This window comes from Ctenopharyngodon idella, chromosome 12 (genome assembly GCF_019924925.1).
Source record: "Ctenopharyngodon idella isolate HZGC_01 chromosome 12, HZGC01, whole genome shotgun sequence".
In the NCBI taxonomy this organism is placed as follows: domain Eukaryota; kingdom Metazoa; phylum Chordata; class Actinopteri; order Cypriniformes; family Xenocyprididae; genus Ctenopharyngodon; species Ctenopharyngodon idella.
In genome coordinates, this window is record NC_067231.1 from 3,284,602 (window position 1) to 3,304,949 (window position 20,348).

Consider the following 20,348-nt stretch of genomic DNA (forward strand, 5'->3'; position numbering starts at 1 on the left):
AAGCAGCCCAACATGGCCTCACCCCCTTTGTTGTGTGTTCTTGGGGACGGGGTTTATGTAAAGTTTAGGTTTAGTGATGTCACTAACCCGGGAAGAAGCTCGTTGTAGTCCTTAAACACAGAATTCTTTAAAAGAAAATATCTCCCATGTTGTTTATGCTCAAACAGCAACATTACACACTAACTAAAGTTAAAAAAGTGAAATCATAATTAAGGACCCATAATAAAAAGGCATTTGCTGAAGTAGCCATACCATTTTAGCTGCTTCTACAAGTTTTTGAGGTCTTTTATCTTGACTTGTGTTTTATGGGACTCATTACCAAAATTACCAGTGCTGTACCAGGTGAGCTACCGAGCAAGTTTACTATGTCAGAAAAGCCAAACATCTGAAGCTAGTTATGTGATTCAAACATCAAAATACATTACTTTACAATTCATGCACTATGATAAAAGTGTTCTGAGCTCATCTGCCCTTGCCAATCATAATTTGTGTGTAAAGAAACAAAAGTTCTTGGTGTTTTATTGCCTCTAGTGTTCATTTCAGCTGGAAAGAAACTGAAGTTTCGAAATAAGGTAGGTTTAGGCACGTTTTTCCAGTGAGCCTATAAACACTTCACTGAGGGACAAGCTCAGTGAAAGAAAATCCATAATGGTGGATGAGGTGAGAATGTACACAAACAGTTTAGCTCTTATGACAAACTGCTTGCAATGTTCCACATTTGTAAGTCTGCTAATTTGGGTAAAATTGTCTACTATGACAAAAAGGACTAAATTCTTCTTCTCCTGCAGTGAAAACCACCTCGCAGTCTGTTTGGGTTTGGGTATCGTGGATACTGTGTCTGCAGCACCAAATGAGGAGAACTGATCTGGAAGGTCATCATAGGTTGTGTGTGTGGACATGCACAAAGCAAGATTAGAAAAGGTCAGACCACCAGCTGCTGGCGGTCAGCTCAAGATGATGTCATCGTGACCAAGCAGAGACGGCAGCACGAGTGACAGCAGCAGCCATCTGAAATCCCATCAGAGCTGATTAAGACCTGCGGAGGGACTCGCTCTTCTACACACTGCTTTAGCTTAACCTGCTTTAACATGCAGCAGGGAAGAGTCGAATGCATTATTAAGGTATTTAAAAGCAATTTAAGCAAAAAAGTAAAAAAAAAAGCAAAAAGTATTTAAAAAATGAATGAGTCACAATTACATGTCTTTACAAACTTGCTGTAGTTCAATCCCTAGCCTGAAGCTCACTTCGATCCCTTTAGTTGCTATTCAGGTTTATCGTCAACTGAAACTAAAACCATAAAAAACATTTTCAATACTTGAAATAAAAGTAAACATCAACTGAAACAAAATAAAAACTTATTTCAGCTAGTAAGTTGAAGTACTAAAATGACTACTAAATAAATAATAATAATAATAATACAAAAGGTAAAAAAAACCTAAAAATTAAAATGAAAACAAAAATATATAAATAAAATCTAATTCAAAATAAGAACAAAAACTATAAAAGCATATCAAGGGATAAAAGTAAGCTTTGGGCTTGAGATTGAAGTACAGAAGTGATCTTTAAAGGATTAGTTTACTCAAAAATTAAATTTCGGTCATTATTTACTCGCCCTCTTGTCATTTTAAACCCTTATGCTGTTTTCTTCAGAACTTGATATATCATTTTTACATTTTGAAAATTATCAGTCAATAGTGACTAAAATGTCAGTCTGTTTCTCACACAAAACTAGCATGAGGTATGGACTAATTTGATAATGCTTTTATGGTGTATTTGAGTTTGTTTTTTTTTACTTAACAGGTCCATTATTTGTTGTTATTGCATTGAAAAAGAGAAGTGTGAACATTCTTCAAAACATCTACTTTTGTGCTCAAAGAAAAGTCATACAGGTTTGAAATTAAATAGGTTGACTAAATAATGACAGAATTTTCATTTTTGAGTGAACTAATCCTTTAAGATCACTTCTGTGCTTCAATCTCAAGCCCAAAGCTTACTTTTATCCCTCAATTTAGTTCAAGCTGATATTACAGCAATTCCCTCAAAAGACTAGGAATGTGACCTTCAGGCACTGGAAGCATTTTAAGTGTTTTGAATTATAGGCCACCTGCATATCAGCATGTCCTGATTCACCCTGCCCTGCTTCACACCTGTTCCATCAATCCCAGGGCCGTAATCCTGGCCTCACTTTCCCCTGAGAAACCCCCATCATCACAGGACAACATGATGCTAGAGAGCAACAGGTGCAAAGAATCCACCTCACGTGCACATTTAATCCCTGTGTTTGCACTTCTGAAAAACTTTGCCAACTCAGCCTTGTTCCACGCCTATCGGTCCTATCAAAACAAAACATGTTTTCCGAAAGCCATCATAGTAGTAAATGGATCCAAACCATTAAAGGGACAGTTTCTAAACCGTAAGACTTTTGTTCATCTTCGAGACACAAACAAAGATATTTTGGTAACACTTTACAATAAGGTTCATTTGTTAACATTAGTTAATGTATTAACTAACATGAACTAACCAAGAGCAATACATTTGTTACTGTATTTTGTTCATCTTTGAAAATACAGCTTTTCATAGTTCATGTTCATGTTAGTTCACAGTGCATTAACTAATGTTAAATACAACTCTAAAAATCTAAACAAAACTATGCTCAGATTTGCAATATGATTTTGAACTCCTCTCATCAAAATCTTCCAAAGCCAAATAATAATCTACTTCAGAATTAAAATTTCCTGATAATTTACTTACCCCCATGTCATCCAAGATGTTTATCTTTCTTTCTTCAGTCGAAAAGATATGGTTTTTGAGGAAAACATATTCAGTCATATAGTGGACTTCACTGGGGTTCAACGGGTTGAAGGTCCAAATGTCAGTTTCAGTTTCGATCTCATTTTCTCCTCCAACTTCAAAACCGTACATGTCGCTGTTTTACTTTTTTTTGTAAAGGCCGTTTGACTTAGTCTTTGTACATTCGCTTTGTAAACACTTGCTCGGTACTTCCGCCTACGTCACGCATGACCTTTCCAACATGATTACGTAATGCGTGGCGCATGACAGAGTAGCACAAGACGAGCATTTGTGGTTAAAAAGTATTAATTTTTTTATTTTTTTAGAAAATGACCGATCGTTTCACAAGATAAGACCCTTATTCCTCGTCTGGGATTGTGTAGAGCCCTTTGAAGCTGCACTGAAACTGACATTTGGACCTTCAACCCGTTGGTAGCTGCTGAAGTCCACTATATGGAGAAAAATCCTGGAATGTTTTCCTCAAAAACCATATCTTTTCGACTGAAGAAAGAAAGACATGAACATCTTGGATGACATGAAGGTGAGTAAATTATCAGGAAATTTTAATTCTGATTTAATCCTTTTAGGCATTTTAGGAAAACATCTGAAACAAAGATGATATTAACATAAAACAGAAGTCTCCTGAGCTATAAAAGAGCAGTTATCCTCCGGTGGACTGTGAGAGAAAACTAGTTCCTGTACGTGATACTCTTAATGAACACAGAGACGTGTGGAATGCATGTATTAGCACAGTTAAGTGTGGAAACGGTGGCACGGAAGAGTGACCGCCTGGCCGCCTGACTGTGACGTGCATGATTGGTCAGAAGAAGGCTGATCAAGGTCAAAGAGAAACAGGAGAAAGTAGGCAAACCTAGACATGTGATTTCACAGGTACAACATTTTCATGCCACAGAAACAGAGCAAAGACTGGCTTTTGCATAGATTACAGTGTCTCATTCAGTGGGACAGTCGTTGCACCTGATCCCACAACTGATTAGATTAGAGCCTGACTGAACCTGAGAGAACAGCAAGGCTCCGGAAGTATAAATCCCATTGATTTTCTCCAAAGAGATATTGATTTCAATTAAACAATAACCCTTTCAAGACAGACATTACATGAGCTCTGAGATTGTTCAGTGATAGTATTCACTTCTGCACAAGGCAAAATTCAACATGATTTCAACTTCAACAATCACATATAACTGCCAAATTCCCAGTTCCACCTATAATCCACCTATAACTACACACAAATCAGAAAATTCACTGTTAACATGAAAGTGAAATTCACAGCAAAAGAGAAAAGGTAATACTTTACCAAAAAGTCAACATAAGTTAATGCATTAACTAACAATGAGCATTTGTTACAGTGTTTATTAATCTTTGTGAACAACTGTTCATTGTTAGTTCATGTTAACTTAAATCCATTAAATCATATTAATAGATACACCTTTGAATTTTAATAATGCATTAGTAGATATTCAAATTAACATCAACTAAGATCAATAAATACTTTAGAACAGTTTTTCTTTCTTAGTTCATGTTAATTAATGTTAACAAATGGAACCTTCCTGTAAAGTGTTACTGAGAAAATTATCTTGCAATATGTTAATATGTTTTTATACTTATAACAAAGGACTATAGTACATTTAATAAATCATTTATACTGTACTGTTGATTATGTCATTTGCAATGCTTTATGGGATGAGTAGCTTTTTCACTTGTAAAACAAAGAACACAATTTTCTATTCCAAATTTCAATGACTATTTGTTTCTAATCATATTTTACAATGTTGTGATTCATCTCGAAGCGAGTTGGTTTGGTTCATGGCTCTTAATTTTAGATTTCTGTTTAGGACAGAAAGACAAAAACACTTTAAGGCAGCTAAAGCAATCCACATGTGCTTTTCCAAGCATCCATGCAGGAGTCAAATACAGAAGAATAACTGATAGGCTTGTATGCCACACATCTGGAACATCTGCTCCATTTGCTTTTAATATATTAAATAGTGTATCATAGTTTGTGCATCAGGTCTAAAAATCATTATGAAGGTATCATGACTGCAAAACGACCTCTAAACCTGCATGGACTATTCTACATAAACAAAACATTGCCATATAATTTAAGAAAGAGAGCTTACCTGTAACTCGCACCATGCCACTTCCACCGTGGTCTCTGTGTCCAGTCCCTTGTAGACCGTCTTGAACGACCCTCTCCCAATTTCAATGTTGAACTTCAGGTACCTTCCATCTGGTGAGGTGGCCACCGCTTTGGTCTCGATTTCCTCTTTCTCGTCCTGTTCCAGTCTGCTTACAAATGGGCGTCGTGGTACCACATGCTCGACCTTGGACCCCTCATTGTCCGAATCTGAGCTGGCATCCTGAGCAGGGGACAGAGGCGTCTGGACGGAGCTTCTCCAGTCCTCTGGAGCTGCTGAATTGGCGTTGGGTGTAGAAGACTCTGGGCTGGAGACCGCGGATGAAGAACTTGGAGATGGAGGGTCAGTTTTATCCTCCACAGTTCTTCTCTCTGAGAGTAATATGTTTTCAGAAGACCATGACAGCGCCTTGGAGAGTGTCTCCGTGTATATTTGCGGATCTATATCCACACTGAGTTTATGAAGCACGTATGAGTTCCTCCTCGCGCTCAAGGAGTGCGTTCGCAGCATTGGCACTCTGGAGAGACAGTCCTCCTCTAATTCAACAGGTAAACCTGGAAAACCACGTCCAGCGAACTCAACTTCGGCATGAGACATGATAAAGACTCCTCAAAGCATCACCAACTGGATGAAAAAGAGAAATAAACAAGCGCGCGCATTAAACGCAAAGCATCAAGAACATTAGGTGCCGTCTTCTTCTCCACTTTTACGTGAAAATGACAAATATAACAGCAAATTAAGCTATAATAATAACAACATAAGACATGTATTTCTTTATATAGAATATATAATATAGCGCGCGCGCACAGCGCGCTAGTAAACTTAAATTTACCTTATTTAGAGCAGTCTGAAATGATTCCAGAATTGAAACAGCACATGTCACTCGCTCCACACGCGCGCACGGCTGCTGTGCATTCTGCAGAGGCGCGCGTGCACTACAGCTCTTCACAAGTGAGTGAGCGGCTGACTCCGCCCCCTTCACCTGAGTCCCGCAGCGTTGGGTTTCACTGCAGGCATGAGTTCGTCAGTGTGTAGATCTATCTGTGCCATCAGAACACCTTGTGTTGGTGAGAGAGTGTCCATTAGATTTTCCGCTTACGATGTCCGATTCGTTCTTTCGAGTAGAAACGTTTGAATGAATCGCTTGAAAACCGGATCACGTGGTCTGGACCAGGGGGGCTACATTTTTTAGAGGCCATGGACCATTATCACCGTCGCGATGGACCCCCCATCCTAAAATTTGAAAGTCAGCTGTGTATTTTCATATCTATTTAAACTATATTAGGCTTTCTCAAGCCAACATACAAACTCTATAATTTATGTGTAGCCTATTTAATTTATTATGTATCCTATAGTACAATTTGACAACTTACTCTGACCAGTTTTAGCCTCCGCTGATGTTTCCTGAGAACAACTGACAATCACAATCAAGACATCAATTGGGAACAGTCACTTTCAGAGAGTTTATTAAATGACTATTAAAGTTGTCCTTGACTTTCAGTTATTCGCTCATATACAAAAAAAAATCTAGGCTAATTAAATTGACATTTGACATCTAAATTGATATTTAGATATGAGCTGAAAGCCGCACATGCATCCCCATAGAGTCTGGCTATATTATTTTAGACTTTTCTCATGTTAGATTCAGGACACGATTATTAAATAATTATTCTGTCCATGTTGCCCCAAAAATATAAAAATGATAAACAATATATTTAAAAAGACTAAGCTTGTCACGTTTATGTCATCTAATAAAAGCAACATTCTGCATCTCAAATCAAAACTCTCAAATCTTATGCATTTCTTGTTAAAATTAAGTAACTCCAAAATATAGCATTTATATCAAGACAGTTTTGTTTCATGACCCTGATAATGATTTCGATTCTCAATGTCTACAACAGAATGAGCCTAATCAAAACACAGAAATGTCACAGAGCTTCATATCTAATCCAACATCAACAAAGCCCATTGTAAAATCATTGTCTGTTATATTGAGAGTATTCTGTTGTCTGTCACAACCAAGAACAAAAGCCTTCTGCGAACCATAATAAACATCCGCTCTAAAAACACTGGACTGGATTTATGAACTCTAGCCCATCTATGGACCAGAAAAGGTCCAGGACATGAGGGACAGCTCACGTTCTTCAGCACAAGTTCAAGCTGCTTCCTCTCGTGTGCTGCACGCTCTCATGTGCCAGAAACTTCTACAACCAGTACAAAGCATCATTCATACCAGAGGCTATCCATTTACTCAGAGCACAGAACATTTGTGCACTTCCCCTCCTTTACTTCTAATAATTGTGCAGTATATTTATATTTTATTCAACTTACACTACTGTGTTTAATACATGCATTGTACTGTATATTCCATAACATACAGTCGCTGCAAAATGTATTTGATTAAGTTAAAAATGTATTATTGTATGTAAGTGCATAAGAACCCTTGTGTCTCTGCTTGCATGTTCCATTATGTGTGGTTAACACTAAATAGGCCCTCAGGGATGATTAATAGAGGCACTGCATTATTTGGTAAATGGATGTTCAGCAGAGGACACTGTTGCATGATACTTTAGCATGCATGTGAGAGCCACTTGTCTCTCTTTCTCTGTCTCATATAAAAACAGATCATTGGATTAAGCAAATAATACAGTGCTGGGTAGTAACTGATTATACACTGATCAGGCATAACATTATGACCACCTTACAAATGCGTTGTGTTGGTCCCCCTTTTGCTGCCAAAACAGCCCTGACCCGTCGACTCCACTAGACCCCTGAAGGTGTGCTGTGGTATCTGGCACCAAGATGTTAGCAGCAGATCCTTTAAATCCTGTAAATTGCGAGGTGGAGCCTCCATGGATCGGACTTGTTTGTTCAGCACATCCCACAGATGCTCGATTGGATTGAGATCTGGGGAATTTGGAGGCCAAGTCAACACCTCAAACTCATTGTTGTGCTCCTCAAACCATTCCTGAACCAGTTTTGCTTTGTGGCAGGGCGCATTATCCTGCTGAAAGCCACCAGGGAATACCGTTTCCATGAAAGGGTGTACATGGTCTGCAACAATGCTTAGGTAGGTGGTACGTGTCAAAGAACATCCGCATGGATGGCAGGACCCAAGGTTTCCCAGCAGAACATTGCCCAAAGCATCACACTGCCTCCGCCGGCTTGCCAGGTAAGCGATGCACACGCACCCGGTCATCCTCGTAATGTAAAAGAAAACATGATTCATCAGACTAAGCCACCTTCTTCCACTGCTCCGTGGTCCAGTTCTGATGCTCACGTGCCCACTGTTGGCTCTTTCGGCGGTGGACAGGGGTCAGCATGGGCACCCTGACTGGTCTGTGTCTATGCAGCTCCATACACAACAAACTGTGATGCACTGTGTATTCTGACACCTTTCTATCAGAACCAGCATTAACTTTTTGAGCAATTTGAGCTACAGTAGCTCGTCTGTTGGATCGGACCACACGGGTCAGCTTTCGCTCCCCACGTGCATCAATGAGCCTTGGCCGCCCATGACCCTGTCGCTGGTTCACCACTGTTCCTTCCTTGGACCACTTTAGATAGATACTGACCACTGCAGACCAGGAACACCCCACAAGAGCTGCAGTTTTGGAGATGCTCTGACCCAGTCGTCTAGCCATCACAATTTGGCCCTTGTCAAACTTGCTCATATATTTACACTTGCCCATTTTTCATGCTTCTAACACATCAACTTTGAGGACAAAATGTTCACTTGCTGCCTAATATATCCCACCCACTAACAGGAGCCGTGATGAAGAGATAATCAGTGTTATTCACTTCACCTGTCAGTGCTCATAATGTTATGCCTGATCGGTGTATGTCATCTGGATTACATAATCAGATTCCAAAGATTAAATACTTGTAATGAGATTATAATACTTTTTAAAATACTCATAATCAGAATACAGTTACTTTTTTATTGATTACATGATTACTTAATATTCACAAAATGGCACTAAATTATTCAGAATTCATTGATTCTCCCTAATTCTTCTTTTTTATCTTTTACATTTTCTTTTCTCACAGGTTTTATAGAATTGCACACACAGACCAGCCACTTTTTATTTTGATTGGTTTTATTTTCAGATTATTTATTTCTTATAATTTAACTTTTTTATGATTTAATTAACCCTCTGCAGTCCCTTCCCAAACCCTAGATAGGGAAACCCTGACATAATGTAATGTTTAATGCACTTAATTTTGTTGATAACAAAAAATTTAATCATTTTTCTTTCTCTTTGTATTTTTTTATGGTACAATGTTATAAACAAGATAGGTCAGAAGTAATCTAAAAGTAATCAAAAAGTAGTCAGATTACTTCACCTAAAATTTTTATCATATCATTCATATTCAGTAATGGACTACAATTTTTAAGTAATCTACCCAGCATTCTCTTCTCTCATATCGTGTTTACTGGCGTGAGGGCGGGGCAACCTGTCACTCACATGAGATCCACCAATAGCAAACCACAACCATACAACCATCCAATCAATTCCCCATATACAAAATCATGTCCCGTCCAACACTTTTTCTTGTTCGAGAAGCTGTTTTCCTCATATATACGTCACAATTGCGAAGAAAAGACTATCACAACTTCAATTTAATGCCTATCAACCATTTTTTTCCCCCCAACAATTATTAAATTGAATGCTATTTTAAATGAAAAAATATTGTTTTTGTGCACTGTATAAAAGATTGTTACTTTTTAGACATTTCTGTACATATTACTAATTTTGTAAAACTCCCCACCCAAACCATGAGCAATATTGATAATGATGTTTGAATTGCAGCATGTCAACTCTTCCATCAGAAGCATAGAGAAGATGACTGGTTCAATGCTTCCGCCCAGCACATGAGATTTGCATATAAAAATCAAATATTTAAGCGCTCTTCAGTCAAACCAAACACAGAGCATTTTCAAGGGGTTTGCAGGAGAGAACTGAAAGTGTCTCTGTCATTTATTTGTACAGTATTACATTGGTATAAAAGGTGGTAAGATACAGTGACAGTCGAGGAAAAGCAGTCAATGCTACCAGATTTCAGCAAAATGTTGATATGAATTCCACTGCCATCAGAAACAAGACATTTAGTCAAGAACATTTTATCTTTGCAAGGAAGCATCGCAGGATTCACAAAAGCCGTGTCTGAGATTAGTAGACCGTCTTTTGGCTTTGTGGTTCTACACAGAAAAAAATATTCAAGTAGAACAAGAGTCCTTCAGGATTTACAGCAATAAAAGGAGTGAAATAAAATATATGTACACAAAAAAAAATGGGTGTAGTCTTGGTCTACATTAAGATATTGATGTTCCTTAGTTTTGGTCTGACATTTCGCTTTGTATGCATAATGGTTAAGAACAAAATCTTGGTTTCTTTACTCGGCTCCAGTTTTGACAGGTGTAAAACCACCAATTTAAACATGTTCCGACAAGGAAGACCCTTACATTTAGTTTGGGCTCATGTGCCAAATAATGACTTACTGACTTAGCAGTGGAGTGTAATATACAGTCCAAACAAGATCCCAAGTGGACTGAGACAAAAGATCATGCTGGGCTGACAGAAACCCAACACCCCATCCCAAAGTCTGACTTGAGAAAACCTGATTCAAAAGAACTTGACTCCTTTTCCATCATCCATAGAGATAATTTCTGCTTTCCCATCAGCCTGCAGGGCCTGCAGTGAACGCAGCAACATCCAATCCTCCAATCCATGGAACTCTGAAAGATACAACAGATCAGTGCAAACCACAGCTGCTTCACAAGATACACAGTAAATTACAACCAGCTAAGTCATACAGAAATATATAATACTATTTTACTGATGTAGTGCAATGTACATTAGATGTCATTTTATACCTTCATTTTCTGTGTCATCCCCATTAGAGAGTTCATAAAGTGTAAACACTGAGTTGACCATGCCATTTTTGGAAACCTACATGTAAAAATTGAGGGAAAAAGGAAAGTGAAATAAAAAAAAAATTAAAAAAAAAACACACACACAAAAACACCTTGACTTAACAGCTGGACAAAATAAGTGAAATGCAAAGTTTTCATCTGTAAACGGAGTTGACATGATCCCATTTTTGCATTATGCTATCTATCTCTATATCTTAAGGCTGCACAATATATCGTTTTAGCATCGATATCGTGATGTGCGCATCCACGATAGTCACATCGCAGGATGTGCGATGTCTAGTTTAGTAAAGTTTGAAACCATTTAAGCACAAGAAGGCACAAAAGAAAGCTCAATTCTGAATGTGCGGCTGTTTTCTGTGCACACGCACAGAGCCACGCAGATGCACACAAATTCCACTGAATTCCTTTTATCTTCAGCATCTGTTTGTGCCTGAACAGACAAATACATACAAAAAATAAATAAATAAACAAACAATTGAGAAAGAAAACGGATGTGTAACAGTATTTTGGCTACGCGTATTTGGTCTTAAAGTGACAGCAGCCTAATATTCCTGCTGCTTTTTGTGTCATGAATGTTAATCAAACAACAAAACAAAGAGAAAAATCACTTTTTTAGGTTAATATTTAATAGTTATATATTTAATATATAATAATTATATTTAATTTATACAGTCAGACTGTGCAGTGTTATTTTACATTTGATTACTCGATTTCTGTACCTGTATACTGTTAGAATGACCTGAAAAATAAAAAGCACTATTTTTTTCCTATATTTTTTTTTCATATTGCAATATATAATCACAGAAAAACAAAATATTGCAATGTCCGTTTTTTTCCAATATCGTGCAGTCCTACTAATATATATATATATATTTTATATTTTTTTTTTATACACATTATATATACAGTGTATATATATATATATACACACACATTACTGTTATGTTACAGAAGATTGCTATTTCAAATAAATGCTGTTTATTTTGGCAAGCTGTTTCAAACTCTCAAAATTAACTCCAAACGAATTTCTTTTTGGCCTGATTTTGTTTGAAGTGACATCACACCAGTTTTTTCTTCGATTTATCAGGGCCTTTCCACTACAGAGACCTAAATGACTGTCCTTACTAAGCATAAGTATAATAGTCAATTCATGCTTGTCATTTTAAGCATTCAGTGGCATTGTGTCTGAAAATGCACAGGATATTCTCACCCATTGATAAATGAGTTTGCCCCACTCCTCTGGTCTCCTCCACATTATAAGACATCGTGATTTATTTTTATCCAACCATTCCAGGTTTCCTGTGGCAAAGCAAAGAACAAAATCATTTTAAAACAAATTTTACAAACTGGGAAACCGTGTCTTCATGTAAAAGCTTGTTTCTTCCCACCTTTTTTTCTCAGTTCTTCAAAAACTACTTGTATGGCTTCAACTGAAAGTTTTCCTGAACAACACAAGTTATGGGAAATATACATGGCAAGTAATGGCAGAAAAAGAACAGCATTAACTTACAATCATATAAAAATAACACAAAGACAGGTAAGACATGGCATAAGTGAAAGGATACTCTCAATTTTCTTGTTGTTGAACACAGGGCTTTCCTGCGCCTCGAGCACGTCCAGTGTGTAGAGCTTGCGCTGACGACAGTAAGACAGCACGAGTGAACACCATGCCGCCAACTGCTTCTGTCTCGTGTCAACATTTGGCTGCAATCTGCAAAACATAATAAAACATTATATTAAGTGTCTTTAACTACTGGGTCATTCCAGTCCCATCTCAATAAAGGCCCAAATGTCATACCCGTGGATGTAAATGAATTCCAAAAAAATATATATATATTCTATACAATAATGTAACTATTATTATATTGTGATAAAGTATCAATGAATATGCATGTATGTATACATTTTTGATGTTCCCTCAATATGACTGCATTCAGTATTTTCAAGAATCATCTTATAGAGATACTTTAGAATTAAAATACTTATTATGCACATTACTTTTGAAATGGTGTTAATTTCCATGAGTTGTCACAATTGTAATTAAAACACATTTTCCAGGCCATGAAATGGCAATTTTGAAAAAGTCTTAATATTTCCATGTTTTCCACTAAGCATGGCACTCTTTATATAATGCAATTTTAACTTTATTACAATTTCTTCTTGTTGCAAATCACAGAAGCATGTCTATTCTGATCGTACTAGCTTCCCTTAACCCTTCTAAGCATTTAACGTCATACAGCATTTAAATGCTATATGGCATATTACAACTGTAAGTATTGTAATACATAACTATACTTGATTTCATCCCTCGCGTGACAACTGTGCGTGAAGCCAAATGTGGGGATTTGATTACTTCCGTAGCGGAATGCAAACAGCAGCTTTATTCACGATACAAATGTATATTTTCTTCAATAGACCAAAGTATTCAGACAACATTGTAGACACGAAACTAATGGTTCCATCTGCGGTCAGTGACAAATGGATTTACTTACGTAAAAAATGGAGGAAAGTTATACTGCCAGGGCCACTCAAAACTCATTGCAGATTTGTACTAGTTCTGTTGATGTTAGGCTCCGCTTCAATCTGTTTCCGCTCTTCTGGAATTATGGGAAACACCCGCCAAATTAAAAGTCCTTTCAAATCAATCCCGACTTTTTTTCTCAAAACGACTTACAAATGAGAATAATATGAGAATACAAATTCATGAGAATTAATTACGAATCATATAGACATTATTAAATGTATAGAAAATAACTAAAAGTTAAACGAATATTTAAAAAAATATATATTAAAAAAAAAAGTCGGACCAATCGCGATTTATAAACCGGTTCGTTCGTTGAAAAGAACTGACTCAGAATTATTCGTTCACGAATCGAGCATCACTATCGGAGCAGGTCTTAAAAATAACGAGGAATAGTTTGTTTTTTTCTGAAATGCAGTGGCCTGGAAAGAAAGCCAGACATTATAATAAATTTCTATTTGTATGTCTGTCTGTTTGTCGCATAAACAGCTTGTTACAACAGGAAGGTGTATAACGGTCATTCGAGCGCGTGGTGGCGCTGTGGGCGGATCCTCCTCTCATCCGGGTCATGAAACGAATGACGTCAAGGCGCCGAAATAAACAGTGCTTTATGGCTATGAAAACTAAAGCAGTATTATTATTTGAAATAATAGCACATTGATGCGTTCTACTTTTCCGTGCAGCAGTTTGTAACAGAGGTGGGAAAACAACTGTAAGTCTGCTTCCGGCCCTTAATTTTTGTGCAATATAAATAATTATATTGAATGTTTCTGAATGATGCTCAGCGAACCCTGTCTGCCCACAAGGCGCGGAACTAGTCCGAATATGATTTATTAAAACAGAACCATGCGTTCGATTCGTTTTTGAAATATGAAATCATTAGTTTGCAGTGCAGCTGACGCGCGTCTGCTTTTCCTCAGGTGTGCAGAAAGATGCAGGCGGCAGAGGACGCGCAGTCCTCTCTAGCGGAGCGGGTAGAGTCTATGGGAGTGAGTGAACAGGACAAAACTGCAGGAAAAGAGGAAGAAAAGGATAAAGAAAGAGACGAGGAGACAACTGAAACCGCAAAGGATACTGTAACGGAGGATGACGCAAGTATGCACTCCACATTTGTCTCCTGGGGGGGTTAAAACTGGGGAAAACAGTGTAAAAAAAATAAATAAATTTATTTATATATATATATATATATATATACACACAGGTGCGTCTCAATAAATTAGAATATCATGAAAAAGTCATTTTTCTTTCTGTAATTTAATTCAAAAAGTAAAACTTAAATATATTCTAGATTTATTAGACATAAATTAAAATATTTCCAGACTTTTTTTGTTTTCATTTTGATGATTTCAGCTTGCTGCTTATCAAAATAAAAAAATCAGTATCTCAAATTATTAGAATATTTAATTTCAAGTTCTATTAAATTACCAGTCTCAGGGTATAAATACTGGGTTTAGGTCAGTAATCCCAACAGCAGTCATGGGGAAGTCTGCTGACTTGACAGTTGTCCAGAAGACAATCATCAAAACCCTCTACAATGAGGGTAAGCCACAGAGGGTCACTGCTGAAAGAGCTGGCTGTTCAGTGCTGTGCCAAAGCATATTCATAGTTGACTGGAAGGAAATAGTGTGGTAGGAAAAGGTGTACAAGTGAAAGGAATGACCGCAGGCTTGATAAGATTGTCAGGCGAAGGCGATTTAAGAACTTAGGAGAGCTTCAAAAGGAGTGGACTGAAGCTGGAGTCAGTGCATCAAGAGCCACCACACACAGACGTCTTCAGGAAATGGGCTACAACTGTCACATTCCACGTACCAAGCCACTTCTGAACCAAAGACAACGTCAGAAGCGTCTTACCTGGGCTAAGGACAAAAAGAACTAGACTGTTGCTCAGTGGTCCAGATGAAAGTAGTTTTGCATTTCATTTGGAAATCAAGGCCCCAGAGTCTGGAGGAAGAGTGGAGAGGCACAGAAACCATGATGCTTGAAGTCCAGTGTGAAGTTTCCACGGTCAGAGATGATTTGGGCTGCCATGTCATCTGCTGGTGTTGGTCCACTGTGTTTTCTGAAGTCCACAGTCAGCGCAGCCATCTACCAGGAAATTTTAGAGCACTTCATGCTTCCTTCTGCTGACAAGCTTTATGGAGATGCTGATTTCATTTTCCAGCAGGATTTGGCACCTGCCCACACTGCCAAAGGTACCAAAAGCTGGTTCAATGACCATGGTGTTACTGTGCTTGATTGGCCAGCAAACTCACCTGACCTGTATTGTCAAGAGGAAGATGAGAGACACCAGACCCAACAATGCAGATGAGCTGAAGGCCGCTATCAAAGCAACCAGGGCTTCCATTACACCTGAGCAGTGCCACAGACTGATCGCCTCCATGCCATGCTGCATTGATACAGTAATTCATGCAAAAGGAGCCCCAACCAAGTATTGAGTGCATAGAAATGAACATACTTTTCAGAAGCCTGACATTTCTGTTTAAAATATCCTTTTTTTTATTGATCTTATGAAGTATTCTAATTTATTGAGATAGTGAATTGGTGGGTTTTTGCCAAAGTCATCACAATTAAAAGAACCAAAGACTTAAAGTACTTCAGTCTGTGTGCACTGAATTTATTTAATACACGAGTTCCACAATTTGAGTTGAATTACTGAAATAAATGAACTTTTCCACGACATTCTAATTTATTGAGATGCACCTGTATGTATGTATATATATATGTATGTATATATATATATATATATATATATATATATATATATATATATATATATATATATATATATGATGAATACAATTAGCAGTACAGTATTGGAAGCTTGTTTCTGCAATGAAATAAAACAATTTCCCCTCACAATTTTGAGTTTGCATCTTGCAATTGTTTTTTGTTCCCACCACTGAATAAAAAAGGTAACTGTGACATTTTATTTCTGATTTTTTTCTCTCAAAATATATAGATTGACATTTATATCTCACAATTATGACTTTTCTAGTTGCATTTGACATTTTGCTGACTTTTTTTTTTTTTCCTCAGAATAAAAAAAAAAACTCAGAATTGTTAGATAAAAAGTCGCTATTACTTTTTTTTTAATGTGGTGGAAACAAGCTTCCATAATAAATTATGAGTAGGAAACTAAATATTTTCCAAATAATATTTTAGACATTTATAATATACATTTTCTCACAGTAAAAAACTAGGCCTTTATACAAGAATATATATATGGCCTTTACATTTTAGAATGGGGGTTTTTCACATAAGAATGATCACATTTGGGGGTCCACGGCATCTGAAACTTTGAAAACCCCTGCTCTATGCCATGCTTTTTATATTCTTTGCTTATATTGTACCTTGGAGTACCATAGTATCACCACAGTTCTTTTTGTAAGTTGTGTAAGTTCGTTCTGTGAGATATTATTTCTCATAATACATTTTTGGACACTTCTATATAGAGGGAGACAAAGAAGCCATGGATGTAGAGGAGCAGAAAGAGGGAATAACCACGGATGGAGAGATGAATGGAGGTGGTGAAGGGAAGCTGCAGCAGTCTGAGGAGGACTGGGAGATCCCTTACAGTGACGAGGAGATGGAGGACCCCAAGAGCTGGATGCCTCCACCTGAGGAGATCAAACGGCTGTATGAGCTCCTCGCTAAAGGAGAAGCGCTCGAGCTGAAGTGGGTCGCTCTTCCACGCCGACCTCCAACCCCTCCACGCACTCCCTCACCTGAGCGAGACGGAGAAGACTCGCAGGAGGCCAAACAAGAGCATAATGAGCGCAAGTGAGTCAGAATATAATACAGATGGAAAAATATGTGTGTGTGTGTGTGTATATATATATATAAAATTTCTAAACATGAAACATGTATTGATCCATTTCTCTGTTCTACAGAGCCCTCACACCAACCGAATTTGATTTTGATGAAGAGCAGACTATGGCCACTCCCAAGAACTCTTTTCTCAATCGCCGCAGGACACCAGGTACAATAAAACATTCTTCCACAATGTATAGATTTGGTAATATTGGCAAACTCACAATATAAATAAATAATGCTGATTTGAATTCATCCTTTTCTCTCATTTCCAGGTTCCTCTGCCCGCTCTTCGGTCAGACGTGAGGCCCGGCTGGACAAAGTGCTGTCGGACATGAAGCGTCACAGAAAAATTGAGGAGCAGATTCTAAGGACAGGTCGTGACCTTTTTAAAAACGATAAATCGCGGCCAGGGCCTGCCGTCGAGCCGCCTCTATCGCCGAACAGTCAGCGAGAGCGGGAAAAAGAACGGGAAAGAGACAGTGACCCTAGCACTGTCTTCAGCCCCAGACAGAGAAGATACTGAGGGAAACAACAGACTGCTTGAACAAATTCCAGGTTTTTTAGGGTTTATACCCTAACTCATCATAATTCATCATTTTGCATTGGACAATGAGATGACCATATTTTACTGATGTTGTCTTTTTTTATTCAAAGATTTTTTTAAAATGTGAATAAATGTATTGCCTAGATTCTGGTGTCTTGTCATTTTTTAATTATATTAATCTCTTTACACTTTACAGTAAGGTTCCATAATGCAATATATTTGTTGCTGTATTTAAAGGGGATGTCCAATGCTATTTCATGCATTCTGACTTATTTACACTGTTAATAGTTGGATTATCATGCTAAACATGGCCAATGACGGGAGTATTTCTGTGCCAAATATACTCCTTCAGGGTTTGTGTAAATTTCTGAAAGTTTTTTTTTAAGTATGACCCTGTGTGACGTCATAAAGGGCGGAATTCCTTGTATGGACACTTCTTAGACCACAAAATCAACACTGTCACCAAAGAAGTGTGTTTTTGGTTGTGAGGGAAAGATAACCTTGTTCAGCTTCCCAAAGAACCCAGTGTTAAGGGAACAGTGGATGCAGTTTGTTTTTCCAGGGCAGCAACAGAGTTGTGCACGTATGTTTGTTTGTTCCCGGCATTTCTGTGTCAAATGTTTTATAAACAAGGCCCAGTTCGACGCTGGATTTGCAGATCATTTGAAACAGAGATGGAGCGGTCCCAGCGATAAAAGATCCTGGTTATGATTCAGAACCACAGGCGGTTAGTAAAACTGCATCAAATGTCTGTTTTTTGTTGGCAATCGGCACGTAAGTGCATATAATGTAACCCACTCGAACGTATAATGAATCAAAAGTTATCCAGGGATAATACCATGATGTGTTTAGCCAAAGTCCCTTTAAGTTATTCTATTGTCTTTGGTTTAGCTCCGCCCATGGCACGCCTCCAGGAGCTCGACTGTTTTCGGAAAGAAGAGGTACAGCTGTATCTGTCTTTTATAAATCTAATAAAACTAAAGACTCTTTGGAGATAGGAAGGATGCAATACTACTCTACAGGTACTCAAGATTAACATGAGATTGGCAGAAACTGTGTGTGTTATGTCCCCTTTAATTTTTGTTAAAGGGGCTGTATGTAGAATTCAGAAACCCTTGTTATTAGCGAAACTGGTGGCCGTTAAGTGAACTGCAGCCAGGTACTTACTGCTCGTGTATAAATAACGGGTGAGAAAACAGTATATACATTTAAGTGCTGAATAATATTAATTAACTATGTGTACTTATCATAGGGTTATGGTTAGGATTAGATTTGCTGTAGGGTTAGTTGTATGTAATTATGCATAATTTATAGTTATTACTACAGCAACTACATGTAGCATGTGTAACAAGGACACTGTAAATAAAGTGTTACCTTACACTGTTATGATAGTTTAATTATAAAGTATATTTGAGACTATAGTCTATATACATCTGGCTATGTGAGACTAGTTTGAATGAATCCCTTTTTCTTGCATGACACATTGACATTACAGTACAGATTTATATTTACTTATCCTGAACATTGTAGAAGCATTAATGTCATGTGTCAATGAACGGAAGAGAAGTTCTCGGAAGCGCATCAACGTCACATCCTTTTGATTTTCCTGGCAAAAACGTCCTGAGTCCTTCACAGAAATATCAGTCTACAGGCGTTCATAGACAACCTAGGAAGTCAGGGAAGGTCTCGTTTTTTCAAAGTTTCTCTTTCAAATAAAAAAGAGATTAATACATATGAAAATTCTTATATATATCAGGGATATTTTAATAAATATCCTGACGCATCCGAGCTTTATAATGGCAGTGAACGGGATCAACGAGTATGAGCTGAGGAAAGTGCTTCCGTCTACATCCATCCATCATAAACATACTCCACACGGCTCCAGGGGGTTAATAAAGGCATTCTGAAGCAAAGCGATGTGTTTGTGTATAAAAATAGACATATTTAACAAGTTATGAAGTAAAATATATAACTTCCGCCAGACCGCCTTCTTTATTCAACTTATGAAGAAAGTGTAAACTGGCGTCGCGTCAGTTAAGCTTTTTCCGTAAGTTGAATAGGGAAGGCGTAGGACATAGCGTAAGCGTTTTGAACTGTGAGAGTTTTACACTTTCTTCGTAAATTTAAGTATGTTTATGATGGATGGATGTGGATAGAGACACTTTCTTCAGCTCATATTCGTTGGTATCGCTCACCGCCATTATAAAGTTCGGATGCGTCAGGATATTTATTAATATTTCTCCGATTGTGTTCATCAGAAAGAAGAAAGTCATATACACCTAGGATGGCTTGAGGGTGAGTAAAGCTTGGGCTAATTTTCATTTGAAAGTGAACTAATCCTTTAAATAATATTAACATACTTTTTTTTTATTATTATTTTATCATGCATCAGTAAATGTTGAAATTTACATTAAACTAAGATTAATAAATGCTTTAGAAGTATTTTCATTGTTAGTTCATGTTAACCAATATAGTTAACTAATGTTAACAAATGCTGTAAAGCGTCACCAATCTGTTTTTCTTTAAAACAATTTTTTAATTAAAATAAAACAAAAACAACTGTAACACTTTGGGGTTTCCATGGTC

The 20,348-nt window shown here is 37.5% G+C and overlaps 3 protein-coding genes across 3 annotated transcripts in view; 1 reads left to right on the top strand and 2 right to left on the bottom strand.

Annotated features, from left to right (window-relative positions):
- wnk4a (WNK lysine deficient protein kinase 4a) overlaps positions 1–5,971 on the bottom strand; it is a 62,973-nt gene extending 57,002 nt beyond the window's left edge. Inside the window, exons 1-2 of the mRNA XM_051914132.1 lie at positions 5,779–5,971; positions 4,929–5,570 (exon numbers count right to left, since the gene is read on the bottom strand). Coding sequence (XP_051770092.1) covers positions 4,929–5,543 — 615 coding nt within the window. The 5' untranslated portion in view covers positions 5,544–5,570; positions 5,779–5,971. The remainder of the gene's footprint in view (positions 1–4,928; positions 5,571–5,778) is intronic.
- Positions 5,972–9,884: 3,913 nt separating this feature from the next.
- vps25 (vacuolar protein sorting 25 homolog) lies at positions 9,885–13,544 on the bottom strand. The gene is made up of 6 exons (XM_051914160.1): positions 13,377–13,544; positions 12,450–12,595; positions 12,273–12,326; positions 12,095–12,183; positions 10,825–10,900; positions 9,885–10,686 (listed from the first exon to the last, which is right to left on the bottom strand). Exons 1-6 carry the CDS (start codon positions 13,421–13,423, stop codon positions 10,574–10,576), a joined length of 525 nt encoding a protein of 174 aa, XP_051770120.1. The 5' UTR covers positions 13,424–13,544; the 3' UTR covers positions 9,885–10,573.
- A 383-nt stretch (positions 13,545–13,927) lies between these two features.
- Positions 13,928–17,907, top strand: pagr1 (PAXIP1 associated glutamate-rich protein 1). The gene is made up of 5 exons (XM_051914159.1): positions 13,928–14,117; positions 14,326–14,500; positions 16,858–17,185; positions 17,296–17,384; positions 17,491–17,907. The coding sequence occupies exons 2-5, from the start codon at positions 14,338–14,340 to the stop codon at positions 17,739–17,741; spliced, it is 831 nt and encodes a 276-aa protein (XP_051770119.1). The 5' UTR covers positions 13,928–14,117; positions 14,326–14,337; the 3' UTR covers positions 17,742–17,907.
- The last annotated feature ends 2,441 nt before the right edge of the window (positions 17,908–20,348 follow it).

What these genes read in the sequence shown, in the direction of transcription:
- vps25 (XM_051914160.1), bottom strand. Translation starts at nt 13,423, where the DNA reads ATGAGTTTTGAGTGGCCCTGGCAGTATAACTTTCCTCCATTTTTTAC. An exon ending in AACTTTCCTCCATTTTTTAC is followed by an intron (nt 12,596 to 13,376) that starts GTAAGTAAATCC and finishes TATGTTTTGCAG; the next exon opens with ATTGCAGCCAAATGTTGACA. An exon ending in GCAAACTCATTTATCAATGG is followed by an intron (nt 10,901 to 12,094) that starts GTGAGAATATCC and finishes TTTTACATGTAG; the next exon opens with GTTTCCAAAAATGGCATGGT.
- pagr1 (XM_051914159.1), top strand. Translation starts at nt 14,338, where the DNA reads ATGCAGGCGGCAGAGGACGCGCAGTCCTCTCTAGCGGAGCGGGTAGAG. An exon ending in TGTAACGGAGGATGACGCAA is followed by an intron (nt 14,501 to 16,857) that starts GTATGCACTCCA and finishes ACTTCTATATAG; the next exon opens with AGGGAGACAAAGAAGCCATG. An exon ending in CAATCGCCGCAGGACACCAG is followed by an intron (nt 17,385 to 17,490) that starts GTACAATAAAAC and finishes TCTCATTTCCAG; the next exon opens with GTTCCTCTGCCCGCTCTTCG.